The 23,944-nt window shown below is 33.1% G+C and overlaps 2 protein-coding genes across 2 annotated transcripts in view; one reads left to right on the top strand and one right to left on the bottom strand.

Moving 5' to 3' along the window:
- LOC117101918 (feeding circuit activating peptides-like) overlaps nt 1–9,102 on the bottom strand; it is an 11,282-nt gene extending 2,180 nt beyond the window's left edge. Inside the window, exon 1 of the mRNA XM_033242031.1 lies at nt 8,919–9,102. Coding sequence (XP_033097922.1) covers nt 8,919–9,008 — 90 coding nt within the window. The 5' untranslated portion in view covers nt 9,009–9,102. The remainder of the gene's footprint in view (nt 1–8,918) is intronic.
- Nucleotides 9,103–21,666: 12,564 nt separating this feature from the next.
- On the top strand, nt 21,667–23,944 carry LOC117101901 (extensin-like). The gene is made up of 2 exons (XM_033242017.1): nt 21,667–21,676; nt 23,328–23,944. Exons 1-2 carry the CDS (start codon nt 21,667–21,669, stop codon nt 23,942–23,944), a joined length of 627 nt encoding a protein of 208 aa, XP_033097908.1.

Raw genomic sequence — 23,944 nt, 5'->3', positions numbered from 1 at the left:
CTCCTCAATATCGTGAAGTCGTATTTGTTTCAAATTTGTTCCAAGATATAGTTATTTTATTGGCCACTATAAAACATGAAATTTACGTTTTCTTGGTAACAAAAATCAAATAAAAAATTATAGGCTTTTATTATTTGATATTATTACGATATAAAACGTCGTGGACTGAGATGTGACAGTAAGGTATTTTAGTTAAGCTTTCAAACAATGATATATCAATCAATTTTATTCAATCAATTTATTCAAAAAATACCTCCAAACAGGAGAGGCATAAAAATAAAAACAGGTTCAAACATCGGAAACAGAACATTAACTTACATTATAAAAAGACAAATAATTAAAACACAGAACTAAACTAGCATAAGTATATATACATAATAGAGCAGCAAAACGTAACCTCTCATTCAGAAACTTCTGAGTAATAATTTTAGGTAATTAATGGTTTCGTTGTTAAGGGAGGGGTCAAACTCCGTAATGGTTTTTATATTGTCACAAATACCGTGATCATTACAGTCGAGGCGCTTTAATCCGATCTTTGCGATAGTGATTATTTGTGACATACAATGATAAGTAAAAATCATCCACATCACCGGTACTGCACTTAATATTATCGACCAGAGTGTTCTTAATGTTTTTACAGCCATTGGCCTCAACATTTAAAATGTGACCATATAATTTTCTCGATTTAGAGTTATTGCAAAAAATCTGGTTAAAATTCAGTTAATTTGTTCTGATTAATTGACACTGAACTTTACTTATACTTAGGGCATGCAAAAGAGGGGTGTTCCTACAGAACTTCGGGAGACCAATCGCGGTTTTAATCAAATTGACTCTGTGTAGTTTCTAATTTTTAATAGCACTAGCATTTGTGTTAACACATTCACATCCAAAAGTTAGTATCGGTAGCATTATGGATTTCCAAATAAGGTTCTTAGCATTATAAGATGAACCGTTTCTACACATTCCAATACTTTGAAGGGAATAAAAGGCCCTTTGACATTTTCTAACTCTGTCTTGAACATGATTGGAAGATTTCATATCGCTTGATAATACAACACCAAGATACGTTACAGAATCGGTAACCTTAAGATTACAATCGTTGATTGACCAACACGGATGTGGGGTTAATATAAGCAATTATACACATGTAAATCATGACACAATGCTATAATTACTGTATATATAAATGTTGTACTTTAAAGAAGATGAATCTGCGTGCGTGAAGAAAGTTGCCCCAACCGATACTCGCACCAGGCACCTTGTGCTGTCTATGCCTTAGCCTCAACCATCTGGGTCATTGGCCCAGTTGGAAATTCAAGTCCGATTAAAAGCAACTGATTTTCCACACTCTTGCACTTGCGTGGAAAAAGTCTAGATCTTATTGCATAGCAGACAACAGAGATCCTTGTGATACGCCCTCATCTTAAGCATATTTAACGACAAGACTGGTTCTCCGAAATCATAGGCCTACTTTTATAAATAAATGATGGTACAATATAAGAATAAAATCTGAACCGTCTTGCGGTAATGCTATAACTACACATACATTTCCAACGTTAAAGAAGAGGAATCTGCGAATGAAAAAATGTTTCCACAATCGGGTCTCCAACCGAAAATTCAAATCCTACCAGAATTGGAATTTTATACTCTTGCACATGCGTAGAACAACACTAGTTCTCGATGCATTGCACAACAGATATTTATTTAGTTGACCTACTAGAACATATTTTGTTTTTTTGTGTTTTGTACGTATTATGTGCTATGCAAGTCTCTACCTCTAGTAAAGGTAAAGGTGGGAGAATAACCCATAACTCGCATCGTCATTGTGCTGAATTGCGTATGGGAGTGGCCCGTGACTACCTAGCGGCCGTTGAGAGGCGGTTCACATTTTTTCACAAGGACAGGTGCTGAATTGATCCATCGCATTGGGATAACCCCCTAATCTTCCGAAAGATGGAATGGGTTATTTAAGGTGCACACGAGCCAAATGTGTACACCGGACCTCCATTTTAAGTCATCCGAGAAGACTTGGTTCTAGCCCCGATGTTAAGGTTGTAGTTAGCGGCACCCCCGCCTTACCACCACTCGGCCACTCGACTCGCCGAAGTACCATTACCATTATTTGATGATAAACACTCATCAAATCCTTGTTGGCGTGAAGCGCTATATAAGTCTAACATATATTATTATTATTATTATTATTATTATTATTATTATTATTATTGTTGTTGTTGTTGTCGTTGTTGTCGTTGTCATCGTTGTTATTATTATTATATAATATCATTAATAATTAGGAAAATCAGGAAAATATAGCATGGGTAGCAACAATGAACAAGGAACTAGAAAGAGTAAATACATTTAGATCTAGTGGTATGACACCCGCCTTGATAGCAAAATGCTGTAGGTTTTAATCCCACCATAGACGCTCTTTCATACAACTGAAAAGGAACTTCTCATTGAAGAGCTAAGCTTGGCTATCATAACATGTTCATATTCAATCCCTGTTATTATTTTTTACTGATTTTTTATATTGCGTGTTTACAGTACCACGCATGGTAGCAAACCTAATATAAAGGAGACACCTTCGGGATAAAAAAAAGTGGCCCCTTAATAGGAGTGTCCCCTAGAATAGGAGTACCCCTAGGGACACTAACCAAAAACGTGAAATTGTCCCCTTAATAGGGATTTCTGGCATGTTTTCATTTAACAATAACATACATTCTTTATAATTTAATTTTTATTGACATAAGAATCAGTTACAGTAGAATTGGAACTAATTTAAAGAAATAATTTGCAATGGAAGATACAATTTCATTTATAAATATGAAATCAACAGAAATTTAATTAAAACAACAATAGTTTTATATGTTCCCAATATTGTTTCATGATGCAATTGGTAATGACCAAATATTCTTTTTTTTCCCTTTAATGTTGCGCTTTTTATTGAATGCATTTAGCATGAATATAGCAGCATATTATGGTATGGATTAGAATCATGTATGAAAAACAAAGAGATTCTCATGGTTACGGGTCAAGATTGACTAAGATTGGTTTATACTAAATAACACATGCTGTAGGCCTTTACCGATATTAACTCTATGGATTCAGGGGAGAAGATTTTGGTTCATTGCTCAAAAGGTATAACAAAATTCAGGTTCAGATATTCTTTATTGCTATAACAATGTCATGAGATTTAAAGTATAAAGTTGATTAATTTTTTCTTATTTGAGCCTTCTGTAGTTGTGTTGTGATACAATGAAAAACTATTAAGTGTCTTCTTAATAAGGGTCATTTGACCATTTAGCACATAGGGGTTGGTTATAGTGTTAAAAGATATATTTCCCCTCGTTTCACAGAAAAGTGTCCCCTTAATAGGGGTGTCCCCTCAATATGGGTGTACCATTATTTAGTTCATAGAATTACTATTAAATTACAAAAAGCAATCGGTCAGCAGTTTTGGAGAAATATTTAGTACGTATTTAGAGTATGAAAATAATGACATGGCAATTATATTATGGACATGATTACAGTGTGAAAACATCTACATTGGATTGGTCATTATTTTAAAAGGTTTGGTAATAGTGGTGATACGTGACTACCTTTTGATTTCTCATTAATAAACGCAATCTATATTCAAAGAACAACAGAGTGAACGAATAGTGAGTTCATTATTTTTGAGTGAATCTCTTGGTAGATTTAAAGGTTTCTATAATGGTTTATCGGATCGCTGGATTCGGCTGAATGCAGTTATGCACTAAAGTCACGCTTCACTAACTCCATCAAGTCACTTGAAAGAAGCACTATGGGATCACATTAATGATCACAACTAATTATATTAGATAGATCGCTGTCTGCTTACCACCATACATATTTGCTTAGTACTAAATTTTATTCAAAAATAATTAACAATAACGCTACTGCAAAGATTGAAACTCAACGTACCGTTGTTTTATGTGTACTGGATGAAATCAACACGTTTTATCTATTATGCTTTAATCATGCTTTAATTCATCTCAGTTTTAACCCTTTGAATAGAACTATAGCGTTAATTATTTTATACTTCAATGTGCTCTTCACCAAACATAGATTAGTTTGGTTTATTGATTGCCAAATGTGAGTACTGTTCCAGCAATATTTATGCTTCAAAGAGCTGGAGCTGTCTCTTATACACATCTAGATGTGTATAAGAGACAGTGCCTACCTAGAAACATTCAACTTTACCATTACGATTCTACACCTTTTTCTCGTTAAAAGCCTGTTCAGCTACTACTAAACGAGGGTTGTAATGTGGTTCTTCTGACAATGGACTATTGTACAATGTGAACATGAAGTTATTTCTGAACGATAATCTCACTCTTGTTTTGGAACAAAGACGTCCAATCACGTCTATGTTATTATCAGGCTTCAGTGGATCTTAATATCGGCGACTTGAAAAAAATATATTTTCAATTTGATGGACTAATAATCAGAACAGCTTTGTATTCCCATATGTTTTAGTACTAATGCGTGTAGACTGACATGTACGAGTTTTTTTTATACGTGCGTGGTGCGCAACGGTCAGCGCACCTTAATACGCATAAAATACATATACGTCAGCTCAGGGAACAGTGAATTTCACTGTTCCCTGGTCAGCTAATTTCTGTTCTCGTATGCCCGACGCGCCACACGTATGAACATCGCTTGACGAAACCACCCTATTAATCGATATGGACTGCAGCCAATTTGGTCCGCATGAATGCGGAATGTGATTATCTTAACGTGTACTTATCTTTAAATTAGTTGTTGACTTTGTGTCCGCCTACTAATAATTTGTGATACAATATTGATTAAAATATTAGGAAGAGTATGATTACTGATCTCATGGGATAAGATTAATTGTTAAGCTTTATATACATAATCTGTAGATATTAACTCGTTTATCAAACTCAACTTATAACTAACTAAGTTATTGTCTTTTTTTTTAGTTCTAACTTTTTCAATTCACAGTATTCACCTAGCCTATTATTAAAATGTTTGCTAATCCTAAATTTTCTACATTACATATTATATTTTAAATTTATCTTTAACTACGCATGTGCAGCGTTCTAAACAGACCCAATGGGCTTGCTCCATTGAGACGCTTGGTTATGGCGGGGTGGTTTATGAAAAAGTAGTCAACAATGTTAAGATAGGGGCCTAACTGCGAAATATTACTGAACTAACTTATAACCATAAATTTCAGCGAATTATGAGGATTATGATAGCAAATTTGTCACGCTTATTTATCGCGTATAAGATGCTTAAAATTTAAATCGCAGTGACGTATAAAAATCGAAAATGTCCCCATTGAGTGTCATTAAGGTACAAGGTTTTAAGGTAACGTACTCTTTCTATTGATGAACCCTCTGTTGAATTATGGTCTAGCCATACCGTTGAGTATTAGTATTAATAATTACCTCCCAAATCACCGATTCATCTTCTTTCACCTTATAATCATTAATGTTTTTACCAGCTTATTTATGGAATGACCTTTCGGAGGATATACAAAATCCACCTTTAGTTGGAATGTTTAAGAAGTCCCTTAAAAACAGATTTTCACGACATATTTTTCTCATCTTTTTTAGTTTTCTGGCAATCTCACTCTCGTCTGATTTATTTATTACTGTAGGATAGGCTAGCTGGATGTCATTTGCACTGTGCTTCTGTGAGTACTGTTCCAGCAATATTTATGCTTCAAAGAGCTGGAGAACGAAGCAGTGAAAATGGTTCTTTTGCTTATTTGTTGTTTTCATTGTTATTTTTCCTTGTAGCATTTTTATTTTATGTTATTATTTATTATAAAAACAATTTTCGATTTTAAATTGTCTACTTCCCTTTAATATTTGCTATATCAGTTTCCCGATATCGACAATCCCTATGGTCAATATAGAAGGATGCGTAAGTTAAGTCAAGTGTGAATAAAGCAACTAAACGATTGAGGAGAATCATATGCTATCGTATCAGTCAACAAGCATTCGCAAAAATACCAATTACAGAAATTTAACTCATAACCAATTATTATATCTACTTTAGAAACAGGATGAATCTTTACTGCTTTTAAAAGAAATACAACTGTGACGACGACGAATTAGTTTTTTTTTTTCAAATTTAAACAGTGATGATAAGCCAGAGGTGACCAATATCTAATGGGTGTAAGTAAGGAATTAAGTCGACTGGTGCAGAGCATTACAAATATGCAATATGGAATGAGAATAGCTGATTCACGCTCTCCTGTTGTCACAGCGCTACGTTAAATTTTTGGTATCACATTTCGCTAATAATAATAATAATAATAACAACAACAACAAGAACAACAACAACAATAACAATAATAATAATAATAATAATAATAATAATAATAATAATATTAATAATAATAATAATAATGATAATAATGATGATGATGATAATAAAAATAATAATAATAATAATAATGATAATAATAATAAAAATAATAATAATAATAATAATAATAATAATAATAATAATAATAATAATAATAATAATAATAATAATAATATGAATAATAATAATAATAATAATTATTATTATTATTATTATTATCCGACCATCTATAGAAGCATTAATCATAATTTTTTTTACCTCAGCCACAGCCATGATGGGGCTGAGGTGGTCTAGACTCTCCCTCTGTGAAAGTCCCTTCCTAGGCCTCCCTCTACTTTGAATTCCTGGATCCCCTAAAAGTGCAAAACTAAACCGAGTCCCATCAGTGGCGGATCCAGGAATTTGAAATAGAGGGAGCCCAGAGCGGGACTTTCATAAACGGCGGGTTGATATTACCTCAACCCAAACAATGTTGGGGCTGATTAAGAAAAATTGTTATTATGGCACCTCTAGATCGCCGGAAATGATATTCTTAGACTTAAATTTAAATAAAAATATTTTTTTTCTGAATATATTTTAAATCTTGAAAAATTTATGAGGGGTGGGGTGCGCCCCCCCCCACCTTGAATCCGCCTATGCCAATATTAATGGGTAGATGGTACACAACTATTATGACTTCTTTGAATTTAACTTGTTCATAAAAAAAATCAAAATTCTTTTATTCGCTCATATAAATATACAACAGGAGTACCGAAAACCAAGGAAGTAAAGCTTGTTAAAAGGTCCGGTTTTACTAAGTAAACAAATAAAATAATTAAATTGTGCAAATGTTGGGTCGGCGTGATCGTATAACAAGATCTAATTTCAAATCTAAACATATTTGATAATAACTCTTTAAATCACCGCAGTATCAGTGGTAGTAATACTAAAATTATAACATCCTAATTAGGCCTACATCCACTTATGACGTTATCGAAATCGAGGATAGAACACACAAATGAAGATATGGTGGTTGTAAAGGTTGGAATACAAAGGGATATAATTTAAGCAATACTATACGTTTGTAATTAGGCAAGCGATTCAAAAAAATCTATTGATCACTAACTAGGATTGCTTTTGAGCCTACTCAATGTTGATTTAAGCTGACGACGTGAACGTAACCTAATCCCTAATGCTTTCTATTTATCGTTATGATATTCATATCTTTAAACAGGTAATTATTATGGTGAATCTTTTTAGCGATATTATCAATCTGAAGCAGACAAAATTGCTTTGGAGTCTCAATAGAAAACATAAAAAACATGTCGTAACCGTAGTCTGTTAATAGAATGATAAAACCAATACTTTTAGATTGCATTTCTATGGCATCGCGCTCTTCACGAGGTCTGTACGATACTCAGAATGTGACGAATGATGATTGATAATTCTGAATGCTCATTTTAAATAAATCAATTGAAATCACTTTAAGAATAAAAAATAACAAATATATGTCATACCGTAGTATGTTAATAGAATGATAAAACCAATAATTTTAGCCATCAAATGCACTGATTAATTGATATTTAAACAGGCAGTTATGGTGAATTCTTTTTAGCGATATTATCAATGGGGGGGGGTGGGGTGTGTGTGTGTGTATGTAGGCTTAAATGATAGTAACAGAAATTGAATCGGAGAGATACCAATGTTTACATCTTTGTTAATTGTATTTCCTACAGCACCGTCATAAATGCACTTCTGTTTAAAGCCGAGCACTGACTGCGTCGTACGACCGTCGCAAGACGAATCCAACTCCGTTTTCTGTGATCGGTAGACGACGATAGACAGTCTGAACCGATCGTCATTATAAACAATCAGTTGCGCGGGCGTCGTCGCGTTGCGTTCTTTGGAATCGCGTCGGCCGACGACCGTCGAGAGCAATAAGTGCCCGGCTTTAATAATAATAAAAATAATAACTAAACCTTGTTAATATAACCTACATTATGTAAAATATAAAAATAGGCATCAAATATCAAGGCTTATAAATCACACCGTTTCACCAATACTGGCCTATAGATATTGGTGTCTAGGGGCCACAAGCCTTTATACTCGTTACAATCCTTAACTCAATTATTCTTAAATATATCCTTTAGAAAACGTATTGAGAGTCAGCTTATACTCGCACGTGTTGACATTTAAACAGGCACTTTAATAGACTCAGAACCATCATTTCATTAAAAAAAAATTATTTCATTATTATAATTAAAACTGGATTGACCTCCCTTGGGGGAAACACTTTAACAAAATCAATTCTGAACTTCAGACTGATTACAGATTCTTTCTCTTTATGCATCTTGAGTTAAACATTTTGCTATTAATGTTAGTAGATTAAATTAGGTTAAAAAATGATATTTAAAAGGCAAGTTGTCGTATATTTCGACACTACTTAGGACACGATGAGTTTGTGTGGGTTTATGTCGGGTGGATAGCAAAGTAAACTTAGCAGAGAAGTTAGGCATTTTCTGAATATAAAAGTGAAAAACAATTTTTAATATTATAACGTGATAATGTTAACTTACCGTTGGCTCACAGTCTGCTGAGGTTATCAGTTCCGCATGCAGTAAACACACTACCAGCCATAATCTACTAAATAATTTGTAATAAAACATTTTTGCCGGTTTGTACTGGTCAGGTGTAGGCTAAGCTGATGGACTTTTCTGACTGTAGAGACCCTTCTCTTTGCTTTCTATTTATGTGAACGGAACTCAGCATATTTGGATTTTAGTGCATTCTCGCGAAGAAATACATCTTGTATTGCGCATGCGTTTTATGGGGGAGTAGATTCTTGTACTTCATTGGCGAGATATCGGGAGAGAATTTAAAAGATGGTTTTAATTACATGTTATGCCATCGATTAGTTCGTGTTATGGACGGTGCAAGCCAGTCTGTATCGATACGACATAATTCGAAGTATTTTCATCTTTGCATTTTGCCGTATCTAGCAACGCACCAATTGAATATAAGAGAACACAACAAACGATGCAATTTGAAATAATTAAAAAGTCAAGTTATTTGGACATCGAATTCATGATATGTGTTCTTGGTTAACTTGACAGTCTTTTATAATTTTTTTATAAATGTGTTTAGAAGACTAATAAACGTTTTCTGTGTACTTTCCTACACGATTTTAAAAACAAAAGTAATAAACAAAATATACCTTATTAGACGTTGCCAGGTCCAGTGTGCAGTTCGGAGACAAATATATCACCAGTTTATTATTTAAAATTTATTTTATAATAATAACAATAACAATAATAAAACTAGCCATAACTTTAACATTAGCAACACAAATGAAAATAACAATAATAACAACAGTAATAACAAGATAATCTGAGATGGACTAAGACACCGTAGACACACAGCCCGACACACACCCACATAACACACATACAGACAGACAGCGCGCTATTGCAATACCCTCGCCTCAGAAGTTGCAATACCCTTGCTTCCTCCTTCGGAGGCGTGGGAAATAACAATTCCAATATTAAATATGAAATATATGAAATATTGCTGCATATATAATTTTTATAAACTTATTTTGAATATATTTGGTTATTGCATACAAATTGTTAATTTTAAATAATATGGTAATTAGAGAGGAATATTTAAATAAAATGGTACGGTAGTTATATGAGTTTAATCATTTAATTTTATTTCATTTTTTACATCAAGTACAGTTAATGAACTAGAACATGAATTAGATTGAGTGGATTCCACAGTTGACGTATTCAATGAATGTTACGAAAATACTGTGTAATCTTTATCGCCACAAAAGTCATAATTATTGAAAATATGTGAATTAGATTAATAAGTTATGGCAATTAGCGGTTACACCTGACATCATCTCTGTATTAATGACTCATAATATAGTCAGTATAATTGTTAATAACTGTATTTATCATTGTGTTTATCGTTATCCATTGTTTATTATCTTTATTATAAATGATTTAATTGCCCATTAACGTTTGCATACAATCACAAAATTCCGGACGCTGCCACTTCCAAAATATTTATTATACTACAGCTTTCTGAAAGATACTATCAAGTAAATTATACTCTAATAAATTAATTGTGGAAGTTTTTTAATCTTTAATTGATTAACAGAATTTTATTTTAATATTGAATTGATTGTCGCTCACTGGTTTGCGGGCATGATGGTTACAAAACAAAAAACAAGGCGTTGCAATAATTATGATTGCTCAAACCTGTTAGTTGACCAAAACAATCAATTAGAAATGGTTAGTATAAGGTTATCATTCATTATATATTATTCATTATATATATATATACTGTCTCTTATACACATCTTTTAAACAGGCACTTTAATAGACTCAGAACCATCATTTCATTAAAAAAAAATTATTTCATTATTATAATTAAAACTGGATTGACCTCCCTTGGGGGAAACACTTTAACAAAATCAATTCTGAACTTCAGACTGATTACAGATTCTTTCTCTTTATGCATCTTGAGTTAAACATTTTGCTATTAATGTTAGTAGATTAAATTAGGTTAAAAAATGATATTTAAAAGGCAAGTTGTCGTATATTTCGACACTACTTAGGACACGATGAGTTTGTGTGGGTTTATGTCGGGTGGATAGCAAAGTAAACTTAGCAGAGAAGTTAGGCATTTTCTGAATATAAAAGTGAAAAACAATTTTTAATATTATAACGTGATAATGTTAACTTACCGTTGGCTCACAATGCTATCTAAATTCTGTTACTCAAAATATCAGTTTATATTATCATTAGTAGTAGATGAGAGCTACTCATTAAGCCAGTTACTGTCAACTTGATTTACATCAACCATTTCTTTTAATTTCTATTCTAACTGTTTTAATCAAAATCACCTTTTTATAAAATACCACAGTTTAATTGACAAAAATTAAAATTTTGAATGAAACTACTTCCACCATTTCCGTAATTAATTACTGTGAATATATTATTTTCGTAATTATAGTATGGTTAAATTTTGATTACATCTGGCACGCTACTTTCTGTAAAGTATATTTACATTTGTACAAAAACGTATGCCTACCATAACTGTTCTTTTATTAGGATGGTTTTATTTAGAAGCAACTACATGTTATGTAACAGTAACACTAATTAATTGTGGTTTTCTATATACCCTACATTGGTCAATGATTAGGGTCCTAATTTTCTGATGCAACTCCAGTTCAAATCTTGTAAATACAAGGCTGTTGTATTCACTCCGAAGCCTCTCATCAGTAAGTTAAGCAAAGGCGGTGCCAGTGGGGTACAGGTAGGTGAACATGGCCCAACACCCGTCAAACAGAAAGCAGCTTAGCTCAGTCGGCTAAACTGGTGGTGGTAGCCACGGTGTGTGCGCTTCTCATCGCCGTTCCCCTTGAGTTTTAGCTGGAGGGGTGAAATGCAAGTAACAACAGCGCACTGTCTTTCGGATGAGACATTTAAGCTGGTGGTCCCGTGTGCATTATGGCCCGTGTGCACGTTAAAGAACGCAGTACACTATTTGAAAAAGAGAAGGGGATTAGCTGCCTGTGGCGTACACTTCCAATCACCACCAGAAGAACCCCACTGAAAATAAGTGTTGGTGTTTACACTGAATAAATCCATTCGTAAATACAAAACAATGTTAAGTGAAAATAAGTGATTGACATATATATTTCCTGTTCCAAGTATAATGTTTCTAAAAGCTTAAACGGCCAATGTATTCTGGTAACTCACCAAATTCTATTTTTGGTTTTTAATACATTACCACTCTAGTGTAGGTCTATTGTTGATACGAATGCTTAGCTGATTTATAAATGATAGTAAATGATTAATGTATGTTTGCAAATTTCAGGGATGAAAACAACCAATCCCATAGAAAATTAGTGGACTAATTAACGTCTGTATTGTATTAATTTGGTATTATGAGGGAGGTATACGGCACATTATTGTCAGTACTTTAGGGCGCTCTCCATTATTGCCTCTGTCATTACAACACATTGTTATGGAAGACAGGGCCTGTGCTTGGGTCCTGGATATGGAAGGATTCTATGGGCGTTCCATAACCCTGAAAGATTGCATATAATGGTGCAACTTTCAAAACTTTTCTGTCTGTCCAATAAATACATGTGAATAAAGTACGTACCTAAGGGCAAAAAAATGTGGCAATTGCACCCTTTAGATTTGGACTTCAAGCAGTATGCCAACCACTCTTATAGTTACATAATTTAAAAAGATGGTTGCCCTGCGTGAGCGTTCTTGACAGTATTTTCTATAATTTCATAATAATAATAATATTAATAATAATAATAATAACAACAATAACAAAAACAATAACAATAACAATAATAATAATAATAATAATAATAATAATAATAGTGCAGATGATGATGATGATCATGAAGGCATATTATCTTCTCGTTACGAAATATGCAGTTGATATTCTATCTATGGTGGTGTCATAAATTGCTCTGATTTTTTTGCTACCAATGTTGACTTTTAATAACAGGTACATGTCGCACTTGTAATTATGATTCTGTTTGAGGAGGTAATTTACCTTTTTGGCTGACAGCGACTAGTTAGCGTTGACTTAAGCAATTACTGTGTGGTGTATTTGTCTATCAAACGTCGGCAAGTTTTACGTGTAATATCCGTTATTTTCAGCTTCCGTGTAAGTGGTGCGTCTAATGTGACGTAGGGCGCAGTTTGTTGTTAACGACAGGTCGTTTATATTTGCCCTTGATCTACAGATATATGGATATATTTTACGCAAACGTACATATTTATATCATGTGGTGTTTACACACGGTCTTGAGAACTAAAGCGCTCTGGAGTAGAAATGAAAATATCGAACATGTTGATTTTACTATAGTAAAATAGCATAGTATACTAGCAAGGTTAAGAGATTGAGAGATTATCTCCAATAGTGATATCATTTGTAAGCCATATTTGTTGAAGTTTACAGTTTCTATTATCCAAATGATTAATCCTTTTGATTTTATTTCCACTGTGCTAACTCATTTTATTATTGATGATTATATATGCCTACTTTATATATTATCCTGTGATTAACTGTGATGATAATAATATGCTTTATTAAATAATAACTTATTTACGGGTCATAATTTTATCACTTGTAAATAATAGGCAATGTCGGAATACCTGTAATAATAATAATAATAGTAATAATAGGTCTAATAATTGTCAATTTATTTAGCGCATAATGTAAAATACCTGTATGCGCTTTACAGCATGGTGTGGTAAAAATAATTAAAAGTTTCACCTAACAAAAATAATGAGTAACAATAATGAATAACAACAATAAAAGATAAATAAATATATAATGTTAATAAATAAATAATTAGAAAATACAGAATTTTATTTACTTTTAAAAAAATAATTGTTAAGTATTTATATTCTTAGTCGTATTTCCTTACTTACCTTTTACTATTTTTCCCATTTCTTTTGCCCCTTTTCTTTTATTTTCTTTCATACTTACGACCCGTCTCTCTTTTCCTTTACATCCCTGTAATTTCTTTCGTGACTTTTCTTCCCCTTCCCCCTTTTCCTTCTTACATTTTTCATTCTTCTACCTCTTTTCATGTTTTCCCTGTAATGTATTAGGACTATATTATTATTGTTTTCAATTCTTAATTTTACATTTTACTATCGTGCACAATTTCTTTTATACTTCTAATTGTAATATTAGTAATCAGAGCAATCAAAACCATAGATAAAATAAATGAATAAAAGGAACAAATGCACACATATCATGCGGTGGCTCGGGTTATTTATGGAGGGGCACGTGACCCCTGATTTTCCACTGTTTTTCTTTGATCTCTTTAACATAAAAAACAATACTAAATGGAATACAAATAAAACATGTTACAGTATTTCGTAACAGCATAAACTGAATAGGCCTACGTATTTCTGGGCATCTATAAGCATAGTTTTTGGGAGGTCTAACACACAGTTAAAAAACTACACACCATTCTCATCCCTACATTTTAGTAAATAATTATATCAGTATTAAACCATCATTAAAAAAGTTAATTAACTAGATATTTTCACATTTCATTAACAACTATTTGACTCATACCAGAATCGTGCGAAGACAATAAGAAACCCCGATTTAATCCTACTAACCTGTTAACATCGACCAGGCCGTGTGAAAAAAAAAACATCCGCGTGAAATGCATGCACAGTGAAGACAAGTTAATTAGATTTGACTTTGAGAATTTGAATTGGGCTCTGTGTATTATTGAGTTGGTTTGGAATTATAAACATTTGCAGCTCAATGTCGGCATTTAATACGAGTCAAAAATAATGATTTATTAACACAGTAATTGAAGTACATTTTAACTAATTGTAAAATGTTTACAAGACTGTTGGGATATCCAAATACGAATGTGTAGTCTGTGGGTGATCAAGAGTTCAAAGAACATAAATCATTAATCATAGTTCATAATTTTATTTCTCTGAAAGGGATGTAGCAAATGAAGAGAAATCATTTCTGTACAAGTGTTGGCCACAATTGAACATTACTACTACAATGATTAAACCTAGAATTAAGATGATTCAAATGACTAACGGCGGCAGGCAGTGTTAATAACAGAGGGTGGGGTGTGGAGGGGAAAAGGGAATGGGGAAATATCCCTGCGAAATATCATTAAACGCAAATTTATAGCCTAGAAAGATAACCGTATTGGGAAGGGTTTTAAAGAATGCCCGGTGGTGTTCAGAAGCGAAGCTGAGACACTGGTTATAGAGGCCTAGAGATAAACATGTTGATTTTGATAATGTATGTTTGTACTTTAATTATATAGGAAGTCAAAATGTAAACATATGATATATATATATGCTAATTTTCTCAGTTAAATGCTAAAAACTCACTTCCAACTTGTAATGTTTAATGTAAAATATCATTCACATAGACCTATACTTTAATGGTGGCTAATCATTCAAATTTAACAAAAAATTTTATACCGTATGTAGGAAAGACTGCGCTTGAGATTGCTTACTGTGAGGATGTTAACACAAGAAGGCGTATTAACACACACAGGCTTCAAGATCTTCTTCATCACGTTATCATCACAAATCCGCCATCACTGATCATGCAGTTGAGAACAATCATGTTCCGAACTGGCATGTCACAGTCATTGCAAAAGAATCCATAGACATCAGGGGATACGACTTGCCACACATATACGATGGGTTGCTGGAAAAAGTACAAGCAGGAGGGACCCCCGGAGACATAGGCCTTACCACCTTTAAAACATCAAGGACGGTTGGTGGCATAATCCAGTGCAACCTGGACCAAACCATACCATAGCACAGGCTTTAGTCTGAAGCAGTTGGCAGTTTGTCAATAAAACTTTACAGGTAAAATATTATATACGTTTTTTGGTTCAACAAAAAAGTAAAAAAACAAATTTTGTACCGTAGTTTACTGAATACAAATTAATGTTTTGTTTACATTGTGTTAAAATGTCTAAAATACAGTAATTTCGTGAACACGCACTTTTGAGAGCCCTTGATTGCTTATAAATTCACTAGATATTTTAGCACCCCCACCCCACAAACATCAGATTTAGATGAAGACGTAAAATAACACTGAATTCAAGAAATATATTATAAAAAAGTAAATATTGGGAATCCAATAAGGGATATCAGTTTGGAGATGGCAATCATCTGCCGGTAGCTATCACTGTCTATTCATGGTTAGGTGTCTATTCATGGTTAGGTGTATAATTGTTTTGTATTAGTGACACGCGATATCTCCTATCGGGTGTTATTGGTATTTTAATATTGAGTATTTATCCCTCGCTGTTGCAAGTGAATTGGATTTTTCTTTTTAAAGACGTATTGCCCAATGCAAAATACAAAAAAAAAGGTAAATGAAAATATATTGCTTAAATTAGGCAGCCATGCTGAGCGTCAAACTGATTTTCTCTCGCAGTACCCATGTAGGTCCATAAGGGCTTAGGGATTTGTTTAATCCAGTCACTTAACAGGATGCGAACCCAGAACTTTATGATCGAAGGGCAAGTATCTTAATTCCTAGTAACATCTTAACTATAATCTTTAAAGCAATGCGATTTCAGTTTCCTTAACATTGTATTTAGCTTGTCATCTACATTTACTTAATCAAAATCCGCAGTTTAATCCGCCATCAATAATGTGAATGTATCTTCAAAGTCAATTATTTTCTAGATAGGTATGCATCATTTCATCGCAAATCGACGCATTGATTAAACCAACTAATTAATAATTAGTACAATTCCATTATGGTGACCCTGTAATCGATGGATCAAACACACCGAAAATGTTCAGCTATATCCCTATCTCGTCACCTTTAGTGTCAATAATTGAAACATTGTTCTCTGTTGAAAGTAATTACAATTATAGTAGCCATGTTTAATAAGATGATGTTTTAGTGGATGGCAGTCAATGGTTGGTGTTACCGTCAGTTGATGTTTAAAAGCCGAAATGAATGCATGGTCATGGGTGCGTTGATAACAAATAAAGCGATCAAATTTTATTACAGACCATCGGTCATTTCAGTTTCACTGATTCCGATAAAGGTGTGGTTGATTGCGTTCCTGGATCGTTTAACATTTCATTATCTCCTCCATAAAAACTTAAATTATTATTTTAAATAACCGTTGTGATGCATCAGTCTGAATCCTATTTTAAGCTGATGAAATTAGGTTAATGAACAAAAACTATAAGCATTTCGGGCTGAATATACGCATGACTAACATAACCCATCTGAAGCTCTTCATTTCCGTCCATCAATCCGTTCGTCCATTCATACATCCATTCGCCCGTCCACCCGTCCATTCACCCACCTAACATGGATCCATCGATCCATGGGTGGATCGATGGATCTATTTTTCATCCATCCGTTGGTCTGTCTATCTGTTCATTCATTCGTTCGTTCATTTTGTTCAATTCTATTCAAATTTGTTCCGTCAAGTGAGCATTGATAAGTTTATTAAGTAATCCAATATAACGTCTTTATATGGTTCAATTTAATATCTTACGAATCAGTTATCAAATGCTGTACACTACAACAACAATAACAATAAAAAAAAATGGTTTAATTGATGTTATTCAAATACAGTATAGATGATACAGACAGTACACTGAGTAATATTAAATACCATTTCTTTACTAATTCTCTATAGTTTGGTTTATACTTCAAACTGTTGGACTTCATATCTAGTATACTTCATATTTTTAGTAATATACTTTACTATACATAAGTTTGAGAAAACGCTATATCTTTAGAAATTCCAGCCTTTAGAATAACACTCAAACAGTTGTCTTGGGTTTAAATTGCGGTCGGAAAATGATATCTATTTTCCTGATAGAAAATCTCTCAACTGAACTTTCCTAATAGAAAGTCTCTCTCAACTTAACCCTATCAAACAAAGGGGTCATCCTGGTCCATATATATTTTCAGCAGGGGGAGTGGTTACAATGTGTGTACCCTTTAATGAATACGATGATCTCAAAATGACAATCATATTTTTTGTGGGGGTGGTGGAGAGAGGGGCCACATAAAAACTCTCCTGTAAATGATGAAAACATTGGATGATCCCTACTTGGTTTGTTTGGCTGGCTCATCATTCCAGTACATAGTTTATTCTTAAGAAATCTCACCATTCTTGTAGCTTCACCTATACCCGCTACAACATCCCCATCATCTGCCTAATTTCTTGTTTCGCCATTATCATTGTGAATATTGTTATTTCATAGTGCAGAATGAAAACGTATCTTTGAACTTCTAAAATCAAATAAATGACGGTAGAGCTGGACTGGGGATTACTATTTGTGATGAGGGAGAATCTAAAAGTAAGCTGATATGTAAATGAAATAAATCGGTAAGTTATATTAAGTGACATGTCAGTTTAGTAAATGACCATTTTATGCTGCTATGCTTTCAGTATAAATATAATATTAGGCACTAATAATAATAATAACAATAATAATATTAATAATAATAATAATAAATAATAATAATAATAATAATAATAATAATAATAAATAATAAATAATAATAAATAATAATAATAATAATTGGCTGTAACAAAATTACTTAACAATGTAACACATGTTCATTATAGACTTAGTACAGTTTGAATCCAAGTAAAATGTGCCCACAAAGGCACTGTAAATTAAGTAATAACCCAGTGTATTCGTTTGAACAGTATATGAAGCTAAACATGATTTTCAATTCATTTTACACTGATAAACCAGTTTCAACCAATAAATGACTATTACGTATACTAGTGGTGTTTAAGGACCTGAGAATATCATATATGAAACATTCGGAAGATTCATATCGTACAGTGCAAGTCCTGTTGATATAGTGTCATAAATAAATAGCAAATAATATTTATAGAAAAATAAACAAATTGTATTCTTAATGTATTTCCACTGATAAGAAATAAGCCTATGCCACCTCTTTATATCAACTTGATCTCTTAAAATATGACCTATGAGAAACTATTGACATAAGCTAACTTATTTTCACATAGCATTTTAAGACTTGTGGGACAGACTGCTAACATAGGCGACATGCTGACTGAGACAGATCGTCAAGTAACATTATTGATTTAATCTTAGTTCATTATGAACACCAATATTAACTTTTACTTACAGACCACGGAGGTTGTCATTTTAATAATAGTATTATATATATAATATATTACTGATAATAATAATTGAATTAATAATTATGATTAGATGTACTGCAGATTTAAGGCTTCCATTGGCCGTTTTTATGAGTATTACATGCTGACTGAGACAGATCGTCGAATAACATTATTGATTTAATCTTAAACCATTATGAACACCAATATTAACTTTTACTTACAGACCACGGAGGTTGTCATTTTAATAATAGTATTATATATATAATATTACTGATAATAATAATTGAATTAATAATTATGATTAGATGTACTGTAGATTTAAGGCTTCCATTGGCCGTTTTTATGAGTATTACATGCTGACTGAGACAGATCGTCGAATAATATTATTGATTTAATCTTAAACCATTATGAACACCAATATTAACTTTTACTTACAGACTACTGAGGTTGTCATTTTACTAATAGTATTATATATAATATATCATTGATAATAATAGTTGATATAATAGTTATGATTAGATGACTTAGAGCATCCATTAGCCGTTTTTATGAGTATTACTGGTATATTAGTGACAATACGTATTTAGAAAGATAGAATTAAGTGACCTTTTTAATATGTCTAAATAACTTCTGCAATATAATTCCGAATTGAAATTTATGTAAATAAAATAAATAAAAAAATAATATTGAATTTGAATATATTTGAATAAGTGTTAAGTTTAGGTAAAGACACCATTAAAGAAATGGTGATGGAATAGAACGCCCAGCAATAAACCCCAAATTGACGGTGTGGGTAATAAAATGTAAAGAAAATAAGCATATTAAACTACCTACAGAAGCTTTAACTCATGTTATTATACGAAGTAACTAGCAGGTTGAACAATATTATCTGCGAAACACTTCTATTACAAATACTAGGGTTTATGCTAATTCTATCTTAACTGCTCAGAAGCGGCTCAATTTAGGATTGGGTGATGTAGTTGTGATGAAAATTGAAGTAAGCTGAATTCAACAACCCGAGCTTTAAGGATTTTCTAAAAAACGGTTTTATGCAGTTAATGCATTAGCACCACTATGATTTCCATCCAGACAGTTTCATTATCAATAATTTTAAAATGGGTTTATATGCTCTGGCACCAGGCTTGTCATCAGGTTTATGTATGTATCGATAACGCATTGACGGTGTAGTAGACTATGTAGACGGAGGTATAACCGCATGAATGGTTATCAGGACTGATGGCCTACAACACATAAGTGAGTAGACCTAACCTGCTGATATTCATTAACGTACACAATGAATGCAATTTTTGTGTAGAATAAGTGGTTGACATTTGTATGATTAGTTAACGGTTTTGTAAACGCAAATGAACAAAATCTTGTAGATTTCTTGTGGGTACTAAACCGCATATTGAATGCGTGGGTTGTAATAGATTTAAGACACGCGCTTAATTGATCTAAATTTAGCTTAGGTGATGGAATCAGAATCCCTATAGGAAGTAGGCCTATGTGATATGTATAACACACAAAGTGGGCGATGAAGGGACTACGGATCGCGTAGACATCTTATCAATGTAAACTGATCTAAAGTGGTCTTAGGAGACCAAGCACAGACTATAATTTTATAACAAATCTTCGAAAATGTATTTAAGACTGGATATATATATATATATATATATATATATAAAGATAGACCTACGCCCTTTTATCTTCAACAAAGTGAACATTTAAAAGACCAGACGGGATCTCCAAATAGTTATATACAGTAGTAACAACCATGGTATATTTAAACGATAATACCATAGATATTAAAGTCATTTCTTTGATATTTTTCAAATGAAAATTATTACACATACAAAATTAGTATTTAAAATTAATTAATCAAATTAATCTTTGAGTGTTTCTGTAATGTTACAAATTGTTTGTCTGCTATAAAAATTGGTTTGATAATAAAAATATTTACATTCATTCAATGATTTTGATATTGGGTAATTGTGTTACGTTTATCATACGTCGAAATAAGCCACAAAGTTGACGTGTGCGCCATATATTGAATGTAATTGGAATTGACACGAAGTGTTAACGATTGGGGATGTAAGGTATAATACGAAGTTGGACCTGCTGTTTGTTTATAGTTGTTCACATAACTAATTCTGGTTACAAGCATTCGAGCGATTTGTATCAATAACTACGACAGCTCAAATCTACTTGCTTCGTATCATCACTCTTATACACCAACTAATCCGTGAAAGAGTTTTCATTTAATGACGGTCAGTTTCGTATTGCGAACGAATCGTATAAATTGCTCGGTAAATTGACATCTCTACAGGTGCTTAGTAGATCGATATTCGCACTGCCTTAGTGATAGAATTAAGCATAAAGCAAGCAATGTTGTGTGTATTCATACCGCTATCATATTGCAGTGCCGCAAATGAGTGGCAAGATAATCGCGTACTATTACCTTCTCATACCCTGTGAGGGCATATGATCGATAGATAATTTGATGTGTAAAACCGATAACTTATATTGGACATCTAATAGACGTAGCCACGAAACGCAAATCAAACACTTTATAAATTCATCGAAGATAAATTAGAGGACAATACACTGACATCTCGGATATGAGCACCAATATGCCGTCAGGTATAGGCACCTATCAATCACACAATCTTCACAAAAGTTGTAAACCCAATAAGTTAAGGTCATCGTAGCTTCCGTAAAACACTACACGTACATCCGTCTCTGTTACTAAACCTATCAATTGACCGCGATGATATATTGACCCATCGACCGACCGATCAACCATCGAAACTATCAATCAATCAATCAATCAATCAGTCAGTCTTTCTCTAAATATATACATATATCAGTTAATCAATCAATCAATCAATCAATTTATTAATCGATGATCAGGCAATCAAATATAAATTCACCCATCTATCGAACTATCTGACGGCCATCCGGTCGTCCATCTATCAATTCATCCATCATGCATACTGTATCAATATTCACAACTTCGTCATGAAAGGTGGCGAATTGATAAACTCGACAACGTATTATCTCTTAGCGTCACTTCCGTTCCAGTGACGGATAGATAACCAAATTTAACTTAGCGCGCACTTACAAACGTTTGGCAATGACGGATAGATGGCAAACTTGAACTTTTACACAATTGACTACTAAACACAACTCTGCCTAACAACAGGCTCTTGTATACCCTTCCTTCATATTTTGAAATGTAAGTAAAGTTATTCAGCAGAATACAAATTTATATTAATTACTTGTAGAGGATAATATAATAATAATAATAATAATAATAATAATAATAATAATAATAATTATGTCACTAAAACCTACCTTATAATAACAATAATAATGATAATAGTTATAATAATAATAATAATAATAATAATAATAATAATAATAATTATGTTACTAAAAACCTACCTTATAATAATAATAATAATTATAATAATAATAATGATAATTATAGTGTATCAACACAATGTGCCCAATAAATATGGACACATTTCAAACTATGACTTCATTAATCTATTCAGTATAACAAACCTGGATTTCAAACGTAAGGTACTTACTCCGTGTATTTGAACATTTTATAAAGAATGTAGGCTTATAATTCACATGAATTGAACAAAGATAATATAGTGTTTAAAGGAGAGTAACTGAGTCACATGCAACAACTCTTCGTATTAAACCTACTCTTAATATTAAATATTGTCATTTTCCAAATATGAGAACGTGAAGTGGCTTCCTGAACAGTTAGCTTATTTGAAATGTTATCTTATTCAATATCAAAAATAAAAAATGACAGTTCTACTTTGGGCTTTAATATATTTTAAATGTAAATTTAGTGAAGATAGTAAATTAGTGGAAGAATCTCTCAGCGTCATTGTGCTGCATTGCGTACGAGTGTTGTCCGTGAATACTGTAACAGTCGTGAGAGAGGTGCTTATTAGCTTTATTTCCACATCATTGTAAAATGATAAGGGCTCAATGAAACAAAGTACGGGGAGGGGGAAATCTACACATTAAAAAAAATATCTCAAAATTTGAAATATATAGTACACAGAATGTAGATTCACTCGCCCATTCGACTCTTTTTTTATATAAACTATGAAATGAAATTAACACAGAAAGTACTATTTGAACTTGAATTGAATATATAAGATTAGACATCAACATTAAAATATTGATTGTGTTCAGTTAATAATAATACACCTAAGGTAAATAGCAACATTTAAAAAGAAAATCATAAAACGTTGGAAAACTCAAGTCTTCAAGAAACAAAGCATTACTAGCAGGAGCACAAAGACAGACACGTCACCCCCAACACCACTAACACACCCCAGCACCACCAACACACCGACAGAGACACCTCACCATCCAGCACCACCAAAACACCGACAGAGACACCTCACCCCAGCACCACCAACACACCGACAAAGACACCTCACCCAAGCACCACCAACACACCGACAGAGACACCTCACCCCATCACCACCAACACACCAACAGAGACACCTCACCCCAGCACCACCAACACACCGACAGAGACACCTCACACCAGCACCACCAAAACACCGACAGAGACACCTCACCCCAGCACCACCAACACACCGACAGAGACACCTCACCATCCAGCACCACCAAAACACCGACAGAGACACCTCACCCCAGCACCACCAACACATCGACAGAGACACCTCACCCCCAGCACCACCAACACACCGACAGAGACACCACTCTAGCACCGCCAACACACTGACAGAGACACCTCACACCAGCACCACTAACACACCGATAAAGACACCTCACCCAGGCACCACCAACACACCGAAATATGACAAAAAACGTTTACAAATATACAGTAATACTAAACCTGAATTCTAA

Source organism: Anneissia japonica, unplaced genomic scaffold, assembly GCF_011630105.1.
Source record: "Anneissia japonica isolate Jap-2015-1 unplaced genomic scaffold, ASM1163010v1 scaffold4988_len2956909_cov206, whole genome shotgun sequence".
Lineage (NCBI taxonomy): Eukaryota > Metazoa > Echinodermata > Crinoidea > Comatulida > Comatulidae > Anneissia > Anneissia japonica.
This window is presented reverse-complemented; position numbering and strand designations above follow the sequence as displayed.